The sequence below is a fragment of the Amphibalanus amphitrite genome, unplaced genomic scaffold, assembly GCF_019059575.1.
Source record: "Amphibalanus amphitrite isolate SeventyFive unplaced genomic scaffold, NRLGWU_Aamphi_draft 000023F_arrow, whole genome shotgun sequence".
Classification (NCBI taxonomy): Eukaryota; Metazoa; Arthropoda; class Thecostraca; order Balanomorpha; family Balanidae; genus Amphibalanus; species Amphibalanus amphitrite.
Window position 1 is genome coordinate 259,148 of NW_024881519.1, and position 15,198 is coordinate 274,345.

The 15,198-nt window shown below is 49.0% G+C and overlaps 1 protein-coding gene across 3 annotated transcripts in view; it reads left to right on the forward strand.

Moving 5' to 3' along the window:
- LOC122392449 (Parkinson disease protein 7 homolog) overlaps nucleotides 1-14,594 on the forward strand; it is a 160,164-nt gene extending 145,570 nt beyond the window's left edge. For 2 of the 3 annotated variants that reach the window (XR_006258519.1, XR_006258520.1), the window contains exons 5-6: nucleotides 14,096-14,326; nucleotides 14,414-14,594. Coding sequence is in view for 1 of the 3 variants with exons in the window: in XM_043387291.1 (XP_043243226.1) it covers nucleotides 14,096-14,217 (122 nt within the window). In the remaining 2 variants the exon portion in view is untranslated. Of the gene's footprint in view, nucleotides 1-14,095 lie in introns of all 3 variants that reach the window. The other variant, XM_043387291.1, reaches the window with a different exon arrangement.
- Nucleotides 14,595-15,198: the final 604 nt, after the last annotated feature.

Consider the following 15,198-nt stretch of genomic DNA (forward strand, 5'->3'; position numbering starts at 1 on the left):
AGTATAACACCCCGAAAATACCAACAACATTCAAAATTAAAGCTGGAATATATGTATGTTATAGAACTATCTGCTCTAGATATGCCAAACTTAAACTCGATAGCTCCATTTTTAGCAAAGTTATGGCAAAAAACACTACTCAAAATGTATTACGTAAAATTTTCAAACTCAATTTTTAGCCGTCACAGAACACACAGAGCAAGCCAAAGACCACCATTGGATTTCCCGTGATGAGCTGCATCGAATAGATACCCCTTTTATGCAAAATATAAACTCTGAAATTTAGCCTTTTTTGACCTGACCTTGACCTGACCTCCACCAGAACGCAATCTAAACCGGCCCCAATGGCCGTCTAGCCCACACCATTGAATTTTAAATGTAAAATTGACCATAAAACATGTATCACGTGACCCTAGCAATTAGCATAGTTGGGTTCATATTGTGACCCTTAGTGACCTGACCTCTGTGACCTGACCTGGCATCAGTGACCTCTTTAGGCAACATATGTATTGGGCAACCACGCTCCATCGGTTTTTCGATAACATGCCTTTTATTTGATGTGTTAACCCACGAGCCGCTGGGGGGCATAAAGTTGCCCCCCCCCCCTTTACGTTTTGTAAAATATCTCCGAAACCTGATGAGCTACGAACGTGAAACTTGGCATAGCTTCAAATGAATACCTAGGCAATGTTTGAGGAAAGTTTGGTGGTTGTAGTACCTAAGATGACGTCACAGTGACGTCATAAGGTTTTGTCGTTTTCCGATATGGACCGTTTCTGATGACGCTGAGCATGAAACTCAGCTGTAAATGAACTAGACAGCACCTGCTGTCATCCTAAAACATCTAACTACACTTCCATCTAGTTTCTGACCAATAATCGGCCCTTTATATTCGGTCCCATATATCTGATGTATCGTGAGGAATATGAGAGTCGCAAATCTATAATTTCACTTATGACGTCACTGTGACGTCATTTCAAATGGGATCGACACCAAATTTGGACACAACCTCGGCTAGGTATTCAGAAAGATGTGTGCAAAGTTTCGCTTCTCTATCTCTTCGCGTTGCGACGATATCGTCGCAGAAGTAAAGGGGGGGGCAACTATATGCCCCCCCCCCCCAGCGGCCGGCGGGTGGCGCGGAGGCCCAGCGGCCGCCGGGTTTTAACTGACTTTAACGCATTCCTTAGACTAAATTGGTGAAAAAATGCAACATTTGACCTGACCTGTGACATCATGGGTTGCACCTAGGTCAACGAAACCTGGTAACAAGCTGTAGTTCCCTGGTGGGGCTATCAAACGTTCTTCGAATTTTCAAAATCGGTCGGAAACTTTCCGAGATCTCAGGTGGGGGGCGAAACGGCTGCACCACCCCATCAGGTGGTAGGGTCCGCCAATAACACAACGGGGCGCGAATTATTTACTCATTCATACAGTGTCATCTATTTTGAGAACACCTTTCTCACGCCCTGACATGGTCCTCTCGTAATAGATCGAGATGAGGAGAGTGTTTTCACGCCTCCTTATGCACGGCTCTAGTGTCATTGAGCTATCAACTGTCAGCGGTTCTCGGACAATGAAGGAAGGCTTTTGGTCGTTTTTAGGTAAGGTCTTGGGTCAGATCATTTCAGTGGCGGATCCAGAGGGGGGCATGGGGCCATTCCCCCCCCCCCCCCTTGGGTCTCCCGGGGCCCATCACGGAGTTTTTTTTTTTTAATTCATCACGGAGGTCACCGACGGGAGCTTTAACCCAGAGGTCTCCTAAGGGGGCACCATCCAGGTCTATCGGAATAGGGTACCGTTTTCGGGGTCTCCCGGAGGCCCATTTCTGTCCCTCGCCTCGGGTTTTTTATTTAATTTTAGTTTTTTAGTTTTTAGTTTAATATTGTCCATTTATTTCCATCCCGAGGTCCGCGGGGCACCATCTCGAGTTCTCAGCTGGCACTATCCCGAGTTCTCCGCGAGCACCATCCCAAGGTCGGAGAGGGCACCATCTTGATGGTCCGGGGCACCATCCCGAGGTCTCCGGCGGCACCATCGCGAGGTCTGGGGGCACCATCTCGAAGTCTCCGGGGGCACCATTCCAAGTTTCCAGCGGCACTTTTCCGAAATCCGAGGTCTGAAGGAGCATTCTCCCCGGGTCTGAGGGGGCACCATCTCGAAGTCTCAGGGGCACCATCCCAAGGTCTCAGGGGCACCATCCCGAGGTCTCAGGGGCACCATCCCGAGGTCTCAGGGGCCGTTTGATCCGCGCCGTCCTGGGGGGAGTTTTTACGCCCCCCCCCCTAGGTTTTTCGCGAATATCTAAAAAACGGCGACGTGCAGCGCCGCTGTTCTAGATACACCCGCTCCGACATCTTTTTCGCACATGCTATGAAAATTTCAGATCCCGGTCATTCAAGGTCAGGTCACCAGGTACCGTTAAGTGACCTTACCTCAGAAAAAGTTAGAAAGCTCGCTGTGGCTACACCGACTGAGCGATCACTTTTAAACTTTCAGTACTTGCTTAGGGTAACAGTATGTATAGAATGGGTATCTCGGATTTTTTTTCTATATCTGTGAGTTGTGACCTAAGGTCAGTTCAATTTTACGACTGCTCCATATAAATCAATGGGAGAAAATTGAAATGAGCCTCTTTTGGCCGAATGTCGTTCTACACCCTCTCAAACATCGGTTCATATGTAATGTAAACATGACACTTTGAATCGGGAAATTGCTCCTGTGCCCCCTTTGAGTGCCCATGAGGTCATCTCAGGTCATGAAAGGTCTTCAGCAGTTTTTTTTACTATAACTTTTGATTTGACAGAGACGTGCTAGAGCGGTGAAAACACGGGGACTAAACCGTTGATCTGAGGTCAAATTTGAAGTCAATCAGAGCGGTGACCTCTGGGGGCTAAACCGTTGATCTGAGGTCAAATTTGAGGATATGTTGGCGAAAGAGCGTTAAAAGAGCTATCGAATGCGCTTTTCCACGGCGCTGTAGCTCTATTGGTTCCAGAGTTAGTCGTCGGGTGTTTAAAATCGTTGAAATCGACAAAATTTGACCTTTGATGAACTCTGGTGACCTGACCTTTGCCCTGACCTTTAAATCACCGAGTGTTTTCCTTCTTATTTTTGACGCTCTTTCGATTGCCGCTTACCGCGTGTCGCAACGTGGCCCAGGAGCTGAGTTAGACGGAGGGGCGTGAAAGCACTCGACGGAAAGTTCATGCCATCAACACGGCTCGGGTGAATTGTTATGTTAGCTAGCTCCTGTTGTAAGCTGTGGAGTCGTGGAGCTGATCTTGAAGGAACTGGCCCTGGGCCTAACATTTTCATAGCAAACGTAAAAAAAAAATGTTTAATAGGTGATGCAAAAAATAGCATCTCTTTTATGAAATATTTGCGAAACCCTCAACATCATCCCCATTAGTGCAGAGCTGCCAACGACGACCATAAAAACGTCCCCATCCCGTCAGCGTTTGTTTATCATAAGAATGCTAAGACTTAATTTCCAATCCGAAGCTGAAATGATGGAGAGCAAATTTACATTTTACATACGAAACAAGCTGACACATTTAGATATTTTCTCTCTCGCTCCCCCTCACTGATTTACCCATTACCCTCTCTCATTTTACCCTCCCTGGTTTTCCTTTTCTGTCTCTGTTTTCTCTCCTCCCGTCCTTATCCCTTCCCTCCAGTCTTTCTTCTTTCTCTCTCTCTCTCTCTCTCTCTCTCTCTCTCTCTCTCTCTCTCTCTCTCTCTCTCTCTCTCTCTCTCTCTCTCTCTCTCTCTCTCTCTCTCTCTCTCTCTCTCTCTCTCTCTCTCTCTCTCTCTCTCTCTACCTCTCTCCCTTTCTCCTTCTCTCTCCCTTTCTCTCCCTCTCTCTCTCTCTCTTTCTCTCTCTCTCTCATTCCCCCTCTATCTCTCTCCCTTTCTCCTTCTCTCTCCCTCTCTCTCCCTCTCCCTCCCTCTCTCCCTCTCCCTCTCTCCCTCTCCCTCTCCCTCTCTCCCTCTCCCTCCCTCCCTCTCCCTCTCCCTCTCTCTCCTCTCTCTCTCTTTCTCTCTCTCTTTTCTCACAATATTCTCGACTGCCTTAGCGCTGTAGAACTTGTTTCCAGACAGGTCCAGGCGCTCCCCACTCCGCAGGCCCCAGCCCACACGGCCCAACCGCCCAAACACCCTCCGGCGGATGACCTCTGACCTCGGCGACCTGACCCCAGCCGACCGATCGCGTCCCTCTCCACGCCTCCGCCCCGCTTCCCCCACTACAGCTGCGTAGTAATTGTAGCGTGTGCAAAGGTCACGTGACATTATTTACTTCTGCGGTTTGTTCGGCTGACAAGAGATGGCACTAGTGGTCTGTGGATCAGAGGCGGGGCTAGGTTCTACGACTTCTTGGGGCAACTTTAGGGCAGAAAAGACGTTTTTTTGGCTCCTCATCCCAAAATGCTTCGAACATACAAAAACAAGTTAGATATTCGAAAATCGGAGGACCAAACTGATCGTTTGACGTATCTTGCTTGACTGAGAATTGATCGGTCTTCAAACTACTGAGCAAAAACGAGGTGATTAGTAGCAAGTGCTGGTGACTGTACAACTTGCGTATCTACTTAGCCTATAACGATGTGATGGATCCCTCCAATATCTGTTCCGATTCAACTTACGTTTGATCGCAACTGCGAGGTGCCTTGCGATCACATGGATCCCCCCAGCCAGTGTACTTAAGGCTATATCTTCGTCGTCTTAAGCTTTAAAGTGTTGAAGATGCGATCGACTTGTTGGGTAACAAGCCGGCCATGATCGTGTAAAATGGCTTCATCGTAGATCGATTAGTTTCTGAGATATAATCGGAAATGTAAAAGTGCAAAGCCTACCGCTTAATCTCGCGAGACCTGTACATACCAGGTCATACCTGCAAGTTCAAACGCCGCCAGCGTGCGTTCATTTCATACAAACTGCAAAAATTATACATGGCAGGCGCGCAGGTGCGTGTAAGCCCGTTCATGGTCGCCTTGTCGCCGGTGACCTGGTTCATCTCGTCGTAGTCGAGTTGGGCGTGACGCGGTCGGCCACCGACTCGGAGCGGGCCGCCGGAGTCCATCTGACAGGACGACGAGTCACTGCCTTTTACGACCCGTTCGCTCGGTGGCGCACGCTGTCACCCTCGGTGTCTCGTCGCCGGAGGGGGCGGCCGGGCCGGACAGCGCAGCTGAACCTCGTATCCACGGTCCGCCGGGGGCGAGGTCCGTCACCTCTGCCCAACTCGCCTCTGCTGCAGATGTCGGCCGGGCTCGGCGACTCGGCAGCGTGACACCACCGGGTCGTCTCTGATGAGTCCTGGGCGTGAAGGTCAATGACTGCACTCGTTCTATCACGGACACGTACGTACGTGATTCACAGCGTATTCACCATCACCGTGCACCGAGCGTTCCGACGCCCGACCAGTCACCGTCCATCCCAGCAGCGTCCTTACGGCGCACGGCGCTCCCGGCGGCCCCTCAACCACGTCACGGGGCACGATCAGTTCGATGACGTCGGTTCCGAGGAGCACCTCCACCGGGCCGTGAGTGGCGCTGGGGAGATCCAGATCCGCCAGATGCGGCCAATCCTCCTTTGCCACCGTGCAGTCCGTGACCCTGTTTGACACGTTTAATGTCGGTGTCGTTTGGGCATTTTGTATGCAGTGTGCCTTGCCGCCGCCGCCCACAGCCTCAACAGCGAAGGATACGCGTCGTGACGTCATCGTTTGGTTCCCGTTCAGAGTGCTCAACAACAACAATTTACCCGCGGGCCCCGAGATGCCGAGTCGGTCATACAGGTCGTCGGTGATCAGTGTGACTTGACTCCCCAGGTCGAAGAGCGCGTTCGTGGTGCGGCTACCTGCCGGACCATTAACGGTGATGGGCACTACCTGCAGGAGAATATCACTGCGAGGTTCGGCCGATGCGGTGCCGACATGTTTGGCAGATGACGGCGTACTGTCATTGGAATCACGCGGCGGAAACACTCGTCCTCCATTGTGTAACAGCGTGTGATGACGCCTGCCGCAGTGCTCCGCGTCACATCGTGCATCACTGGGACACGTAGCGCTGATGTGATCACGACCCAGGCAGTTAAAGCACAGTCCGTTTCTGCCGACAAACTCTGCCTTCTCACTCATAGTCAGCGCAAGGAATTCGTCACAATGCTGGAGCTCGTGTGTTTGCTGACACATGGTAGGTACACCAGTGGCTGTTCCCGTCGGCTGATGACTTTATGGCAGCTGTCCTCTCCCGCTGTACAGTGTACAGCCGCCGGCGTGGGTCGCGCCGACGCACTATGGTTGGAAACGGCTTTACGGATGGCCAACGCGAAAAAATGTTTTGCTCATAACTTGTTAATGCGTAGACCGACTGCGATGAAACGTTGCATAGGTATACCAGTGTCCTTCGTGCATCATACAGTAACTCAGAAACGACGAGGTCACGTCACGTCACGCGTGTGTGACGTCATCATTGCAAGCATGTTATAAGTCGCCTATGTCTTTCGTAATGTTATCGATATCGCGAGGCATTTTGAACATGTTTTGAATACTGCTATACTGAATGGATATTGTTGTTATGCTTTAGGGCGAGAAATACCCACGTAATGACGCACAGTGTCCTACTATTTGTCATAAAGGGTAAAAAATTTGGAGAAAAAGTATTAATTATTTTTTTAGATTGGGCAAAAAAGTAAGAAATAAAATGACAATCAAAATGACAAAAAATGCGTCTGGTTAGCCCGGCAGTTGCTAGGATATTTCCCCACCCGCCGTTTGCCGGGGGGGGGGGGGGGCGTTCAACGCCTCCAGCCGATAACTCGAGAACCAATAGGCGCAGCGAAACGCACGAGGCGGCAAACAAAAGAACGCGACGAGACGATTCAGATAAATACTTGAAAGTTGAATTTCGAGGTCAATGGTCGGGTCAAGGTCAGGTCAAACACTTGAAATCAGGCTTTCAGTAGCATGGACTTAAGAACCTCGCAATCGGTGCCTCTCGTCATAAACTCTGTCACAACTGTTTACAACCCTTCATATAAGTGCTAAAAGAGTGTCAGGGATCCATGTAGGGGTCAGTCAAACATAGACCAGGGTCAAAGTCAAGTCAATCAGGTAAGAACATAACCCCGAAAATTAAAACTGATACCTATTTGCAGCCCACGACACATATTTAATGGGTACTTTGGGGCGTAGAACACGATGGTGACATTCATTTTATCATACGAGTACGTGGTTAGTTGATAAAAGATCAATTTCAGAAATGCATGCATTTTGGTCGTGAAGTACCAAAATGTAGTCACGAGAAATTGCCAAGATTCAGTTCAAGATTTTGGAAAATGTAGAACGATGATCAAAAATCATAGATAGCCATTGTATTTGCCATGGTAATGGCAGTGTAATGGCGTTTACAGCATGTCTGTATGTCTGTTCTGTCAGTGGATATCCATATCCATACTCCAGGATATCCATACACGTTTGCACGATATCCATACTCCAGGTGCAGGGGCGAGCAGTTACTTCTTACGAGGGGTGCGGAGTCGAGGTCAGAGTCGGAGTCAGAGTCGGACTCGGAGTCGGAGTCAGAGTCGCCCAGAGTCGTGGCAACGAGCCAGGAGTCGGAGTCGGAGTCGGAGTCGGTCAGGAGCCCGCAGTGGAAGTCGGAGTTGGTCGGAATCGGAACAGCTCCATCACGACTCCGAAACACTGGCAGGGGTCCGGAGTCGGAGACGGAGTCGCCCGGAGTCATGGCAACGAGCCAGGAGTCGGAGTCGGAGTAGGAGTCGGATTTGGCGCCACCACGACTCCGCAACCCTGCTTCTTACCATCATTTATTAGGATAAGCCATTGCACGACTGACGTGCCGACCTGCTGCTAACGACGCGACGGGTAGGTATGTACGCCTCGGGAGATCAAGCTTCACAGAAGATTTTGCGCACAAGTGCGCAGTTTGCTTTTAGGTTCCCCTTACGCAGAATTGAACAGAGATTTATTCTGCCAAAAAACTCAATGGAGGTCGATGGAGAACTTTTTTGTCCAATGAAACATAAACTTAATTTTGCAAATGTTGCTGTGGTGACACTGCAAACAGAATGCAATGCCGTTGCTGATTTTGAACACGCATGGGAAAATGAGTCACTCCACTCGATAGCCAACATAACAAGGATTATTTTGATATATAATAATCCAGTTTTACAACGTCATTGAGGTACCTACTCCACATGCTATCACCAGCGCGGTTGTTTAAACCTTTGACGGCGCACCAAAAAAGCCACTATCAGAAACTCCCGATTCCACGTACGATAATGAAGACTAAATGCGCAACTAAATATTTTTTTCTGCCCAATTCAAAACATTTCATCAATTTCCGACAGAATGACACCCCAAATATACATATATTCCGAAATTGCCCATGGCCATCCGTGAGTCCGTTTCCAACCATAGTGTGACGCGGTGGTAAACACGCGTCTCAGGCGGCACTCAGCGTCATTAGCCTCGACATTCGGCGGCTGCTTGGTGGTCACGTTCAAGGCCAACCGACCAGCTGACACATGACGGCGAAGCCATTCGTCGAGATCGACGAGCGTCGGACGAGTGATGCCGTTTTCCACCATGTGCTCGCCCCACCTCCAGGAGAGGGAGGCTGGTAGCTTCCCAGTCACAGTGGTGACGTTCGTGGCGGCGGCAAGGTAGTGATCGTAGTGTTGAACTTACCCCAAAAATCTTGCTTTGGTTTTCTGAATTTCACATAAAAGTGAATAGTCGTAAAGAAGTGAAAGTTTGCATGTGCTTTCCAAATTGATTCAGCTAGCATGTGACCAAATTTGGTGCAATTTCATTGAATAGCTTGGCCACTAAGTGCAGAAGACCAAAAAGTGTAACGCATAGGCCCACTCTCCCCTATGCACCCACATGTCGCCTACCACGTGGCATAGGCCATATATGGGGCGATTGAAATGCACGTGCACGCCCCCCACTTGTTTGAGGGGACCACCCCCGTGAAAATTTGACCACTGTTGGTATGCTGGCCTGTGCCGCGCAAACAATGGGTGCCGGCGAAACCAATCGAGGTCAGTCGTCAAGGGGATGCTCTAAGGTAGTTGTACACCTCATCACGTGGTGCACGTGTTTTCGCACGTGCGCCACGTGGGTGTAGCATTTTGGGGTAGGTAGCCATTGGTGCATAATTATGCTCAGGTGATAACGTCACTGCATGGGTTTGAGCCAGAGTTCCAAGTCGGTTGCGACAATGACCAATGGTGTTAAATCTACTACGTGTCAAACACATGGCCGCCCGGGCTTCTCCATTCCGGAGATATTGTGACCGATAGTGGGGTAAGCCCTAATTTAAAGATTGGCCAAGTTTGATCGGCCACTGGGAGACAATGGTGGCGCACCCGAAAGTCTACCCATGGGCACTGACGACTCCTTTCATATGGTACAAAAGGGTGGTCGCTTTATGTCTTTAGGCCACACGTGGCACGTGGCACCCCACCTCGAGTGACCACGTGCACTCTCAATGTAAGGCGTTTTGGCCATAACTTTGCCAATTATGGGCCGATTTCGACGAAACTTGCAACATTGATGCATTAAATTGACCTGCGCCACATACGGCGCTACGAATACAACAAACTCATGTGCGTCGTTTTTGTTTCTAGTGCGCCACTTTAGCTACAGTGACCAAAGTTGAGGAATATTAGTTATTACGCGTATATATTTCGACGGGCCGATTTCGTCGAAACTTGCAACGGTAGTGCACAAAACTAGGCCGCGCAACATATGAAGCGAGGCATCAAATAGGCTGTTGTGCGCCATTTTTGTCTCTACTGCGCCATTATGTGCCTTAAGAGGCTAGAATTAAGGAATCTTTCATCAGTTTCATGTATTAATAAATTACTATGAGGTACGCATATACATACAAGTAACGCCTCGCGTCACTTTGGTCTTAATTGCGTTGGTGTTTCGGGCGTGCGTTTTGCGGTGTTTACGTTTTGCGGCGGGCGGGCGTTTTTTTTTTGCGGTGTTTGTGCTTAGCGGCGGGCGGGCGGTTGATGCGGGCGTTTTTTGCGTCCTTTTCGATGTTAAGTTTGTTTTCTCAAACTAAGTTTGTTCTTGTTAAGTTTGTGAAAATAATTGACATGATATAAAAAAAATAGATACTAAAAATGGTTCAGAATAGATAAATAAGCAGAAATATGATTGTATCGGTACTCTAGGACCTTGTCGCTTTCTTCCAGCGGCATTCAGAGGAACAGAAAGAGGACGTTCTTGCGGGAACTTTCCGGCACCCTCATTATCAGCGTTTTGATCTATAAAATGGTACAGCTTTCTTCAGCCAGTCATACTGGCAAACTCAGGAAATGTAGATGATCTTTGCTGTGCTGAAAAATTGGGCCCAGCTTTATCCATTTTATAATTTTGGCAATTTTTGCTTTTCTATACTACTACTGTGCATTCCTGTGTTAATTATCAATATAGGTATAAACTTTAACTTTCTAAAAACCAATTTGGAGATCAAAATGATGCTACCTTAAAAAAAATTATTTTGAATTGCTTCGAATAAGTATTTCATTTTTGCATTGATAACATGGTGGCAAAGTCACCCCATGTGGCTTGCGATTCACCTCATAGGCGGCGGAACGGGGAGGGCACCTTCTTGCCCCCCTTTGATTTTGGCATTTTAACATTAGCCCTAACATTTTGGCATTTTAACATGGGCGTTGCATGGAAAGAATGGGACCAAAAGTCGGCAGTGCCCCTCCCCTCTTAGTTGAAGGTGTTCCGCCGCTACTGATTCACCTGGAAAAATCTCCATCAAAAATTTTAGCTAAATGAAGTGACAAATGCCAGTTTTGTTGGATATGCTTACTAAACAGCATTGTCATGATCAAACATATCAAGTTTCAGCATAGCAGTTCGTCTGAAACATGATTAGATAATAAAAAGTTCTGACCTTTTCAAATTTGACAATTTCAATGACTCCAATAAAATGGAGCCCAGCTAGGCATTTAATGGTAACTTATCTCTCAGTGTTGGTTATATTGGAAGGCCCATCAAGTATCTTTCATGTGTGCATAAAAAATTACATTCTTTGTAAAGTATCACTGGAGATCTCCCTAAAGGCTTTTTCGAGAAGCATGGCAAAGTCACCCCGCAAGGCAAAGTCACCCCTGTTTACGGTATATAGAGTTTTTTTCTGATAGATTGAAAACTTTTCTTTGAAACCTTTTCTTGACCTACCCCACCCGGGCATCTTACCCCACTCTCCCCTGTTTTTGACGATATTCAACATGCTGGTAATTATTACTTCGCCACCTTATAACAAAAACATATGTGGTAGGTATATCAGCAGAACGTACAGATGTCAAAAGGGTGTCCGACACCCTGAAAATTGTCCGTTCTTATTTTTACATACGGGTATTTTTGTTCGGTCAAATAATTGCCACTTTAGTTAAACGAAGCAATTTAATAATGTGAAATATCATATTATTAATTATGGCACACTGTCATTGATATAACCAGGAGCGATTGGAAGAGCAAGTTCAATGTTATTCTACTTGGATTTCATGCTCAGTTTCACTCGTGCAATTAGGCATTGCTATTTTTTTATTTTTTTTTATTTTTTGATAAATTTAGTCCGAACCTTTTGATAGGAAGGACTTACAAGGACAGAGCCACCGCTAAGCGAAGCTTGTTGCGGTGACCCTGCCCTCTACCCTCCGATCACGCAATTCCAGTTATTACGAGTGAGCGACCGCAGCGAGCGAAGCGAAGTCTTTTCAATATAACGGAAAAATCTCAGTATGAGCGGCCCGGCCCGGCCCGGCCTGTAACGCTTTTGAGAGGCTTATATCTCAGCAACCGCTGGACCGATTGGCCTGCGGTCTTTTTTGCTGGGTAGCCCCATCCCTTCTACCCCGTAATTGACTACTTTTGATGCATCTCAGTGACCGTCGTGGCACGTGCCACGTGAAATGTCAAGGGTGTTCAAGCAGTTTTGCAAAAGTAGTGATTATGAGAGGCCCATATCTCAGCAGCGGCACGTGTCACGTGAAATGTCAAGGATGTTCAAGCAGTTTTGCAAAAGTAGTGATTATGAGAGGCCCATATCTCAGCAGCGGCTTGAGCGATAATTTGTAAGTCTTGTGGTAATTTTTATAGTGTAGCTGCATCCCTTCTACCAAAGGTCGGATACTCTTGATCTATGTGAGTGACCCCCACTGCACGTGCAAAATACAAAAAGAAGAGGTGCCAAATTTGTTCCCATTTCAGTAACTCGGTAATTACTGGGGCGATTTCGCTTAAAATTAGCATACAGGTAGGCACCCACCAGGCGATGCATTCCCATGTGTTGCGGTTAGGGTGCTACTGCACGTGCACGTGCGCACGTGCAGGGGGCGTTTCCAGATCTCGAGAACGGCTGGGCCGATTGCGCTCAAATTTGGTACACGGTTGGGGACCGGTTAGTAGGGTGCCGTGCAAAAGTCAGTTTGGAGTTTGGACCCCGTTTGCACGTGCGCACGTGCAGAATGCCGCTTCCAGATCTCAGGAACGGCTGGGCCGATTGCGTTCAAATTTTGCACACCGCTAGCGACCGGTTAGAAGGGTGCTTTGCACAAGCCCGTTGGAAGTACCCTCTCGCTCTTCCGCACGTGCAGGGCTCACTATCTCGCTCGCTCGTTCTTCGCCCAAAAGGCGTTTTACTGGTATGGCAGAATTTAAAGTCCAAAGTTTAACGTGCGCATACAGCCGCGCACGGCCGGCCCGCTCATGAGGGGACCGGTCCCCTCATGAGGCGCGAAGTCAGTGAGGCCTAACTGACTTCGCCTGGCTACGGCCTACCACCAACCGCAACCATACCTGTCAGGAGGCCCATAAATATCAAGCGCCCGTCGCGCTACGAACCCGCACTGTTGTAACCGGGAACGCGTGTTCTCACCACACGGAGTCCAACGCTCTATCAACTGAGCTACGGGGCCGGCTAAAGTATTTTACTTTACTAAAGTATTACGGGACCGGCTATTAACCCTATTCCTGGCGGGCTCCGCCGGGACAAGAAACTGGCTGGGGGGGCCGATTCGGCCCCCCCTGAGATCTCGAGAACGAAGCAAGATAGCGACAAACGGTAAACGGCATCGGATACGCACGGTCAAGATCTACAATTTTTACCAAGGTCATTTTCAGGTCAGGTCAAAGATGACGTCACAGGGGTCGAAAAGGTCAAAATGGCGGCGCTAGATATGGAGAGAGTTTTTCTCGAATAACTTTCGAATTAGTCAAGATAGGAACAAACTAAGGGCATCATCGTGATCCTCTCGTCAATCCGCATCGAATGATATATATGTTGACCTCGCAAGGTCAAGGTCAAAGGTTGACCTCAGGTCACGTGACCTCGAGGTCATCATGTATATCATTCGATGCGTCTTGACGAGCTGAACACAATGAGACCATCCACGCGTCTGTATCTTGTTCCTGTACGGAGTTATTGGACAAAAACCTTTGGTGACCTTTGATGACGTCACATGACCTCACAGCTGCCCGACAGCAAAACAGACCTCAAGGTAGTGAAGGTTGATCGTATATGAAGTCATATATGGTATATGGGGCCATTCCGACCTGTTTTAGTGGTAAAAACAGGGAGTTGATTTTTCCCCCATTGACTTATAATGGGGAGGTCGCGAAACTGACCTGACCTTAGGTCACCGATATCAAAATTCCGAGATATACAAATTGCAAATACCGGTACCCTAACTAAAGCCTGAAGAGAAGAAATTGATCGGTCAAAAACTCTAGCTCTGGCGTGATTGCAAACTTTTCTGAGGTAGGGTCACCAAACCGCCTCTGGTGACCTGACCTGAGGTCAGATCAACTCAAAATTTTCAGACATGTTGCGTAGAAGCCTTTTAGGAAAAGTCAGAAAATTTGAGCTTCCTAGCTCAACGCGTTTGGGAGAAATAGCCAAAAAACCTCAGGGGGGGCTCCTGAGGCCCCCCCCCGCCAGGAATAGGGTTAAGTATTTATGACGGCAAAGCTGGCCAGGTGACTGTTGTGATGTGGCGAGTGTGCAGCTGATGAACTGCTGGCTGCCCGCAGGTACCCTGGTCACCAGCCGCGGTCCAGGCACGGCCGTGCAGTTTGCGCTGGAGCTGGTCGGCCAACTGTGCGGCGGCGAGCGGCAGGCGCGCACGGCGGCCGCACTGCTATCGGCCGCCTGAGCCGGCGCCTCCATCCCCGCATAGCTGAGCCGCCCCCCCCCCCCCCCCCGCTGGAGCCGGTGCCCCGCCTGAGCTCCCCTCCCCCGAGCCGGCACCCCTCGCCGTCTGAGTCCCCCCCCTCCCCCGAGCCGGCACCCCTCGCCGTCTGAGCCCCCCCCCCCCCCCTCCCCCGAGCCGGCACCCCTCGCCGTCTGAGCCCCCCCCCCCCTCCCCCGAGCTGGCACCCCTCGCCGTCTGAGCCCCCCCCCCCCCTCCCCCGAGCCGGCACCCCTCGCCGTCTGAGCCCCCGCTCGGCTGTCGGAACTGCCACTCCGGGGGCTGCCACTCTGGCTGAACCAGATTGTAAGGATTTATTGAGCCAATACATGTCCAGGATTGTTAAGCTTATTACCAGCGAGGGAGCGAAGCCAATGAGACGAAGTTTTTCGGAAAATAGCAAACAGAAACTAACCCGACCCGCTTGCACCGCAGCCCGAAAAGTGATATTCTCTACCAGCATTTCGTGGGTGGTTTCCAGTCCCTTCGCCGAGATAGCCCTTCGCCGAGATAGAGCAAAACTTGACTCCCTTTCCTCCGGTTTGTTTTCACGGCAAAACATTTTTTTTTAATTTTGGACCTAAAGATTTGTCGTATTCGTGTGTAATTATCGGGTTATCATGCGTTCTTTTTTGTAAGGATTCGAAAAATATACGGAAAATAATTGTTCGACACCAATAATCTGTGTGTAGGGGAGAGTGGGGCAAAGCGGCCACCCTAACGCTTCTCACGATGCCAACGCTTGAATTTTTAAACTTGGAAAGATCCTTTCTATACCAATGTGATCCCTATTAAGTTGCCTTTTATTTCAACTGCGTTTTATTTCCAAAGGCGTTCGCATATGGAAGATATTGACAAAACTTTAAACCTATGCATATTGGCCACTTTGCCCCATACCCTGGGGCAAAGCGGCCACCGGCGTCTTCTCAAGTCCCGATATGAGGA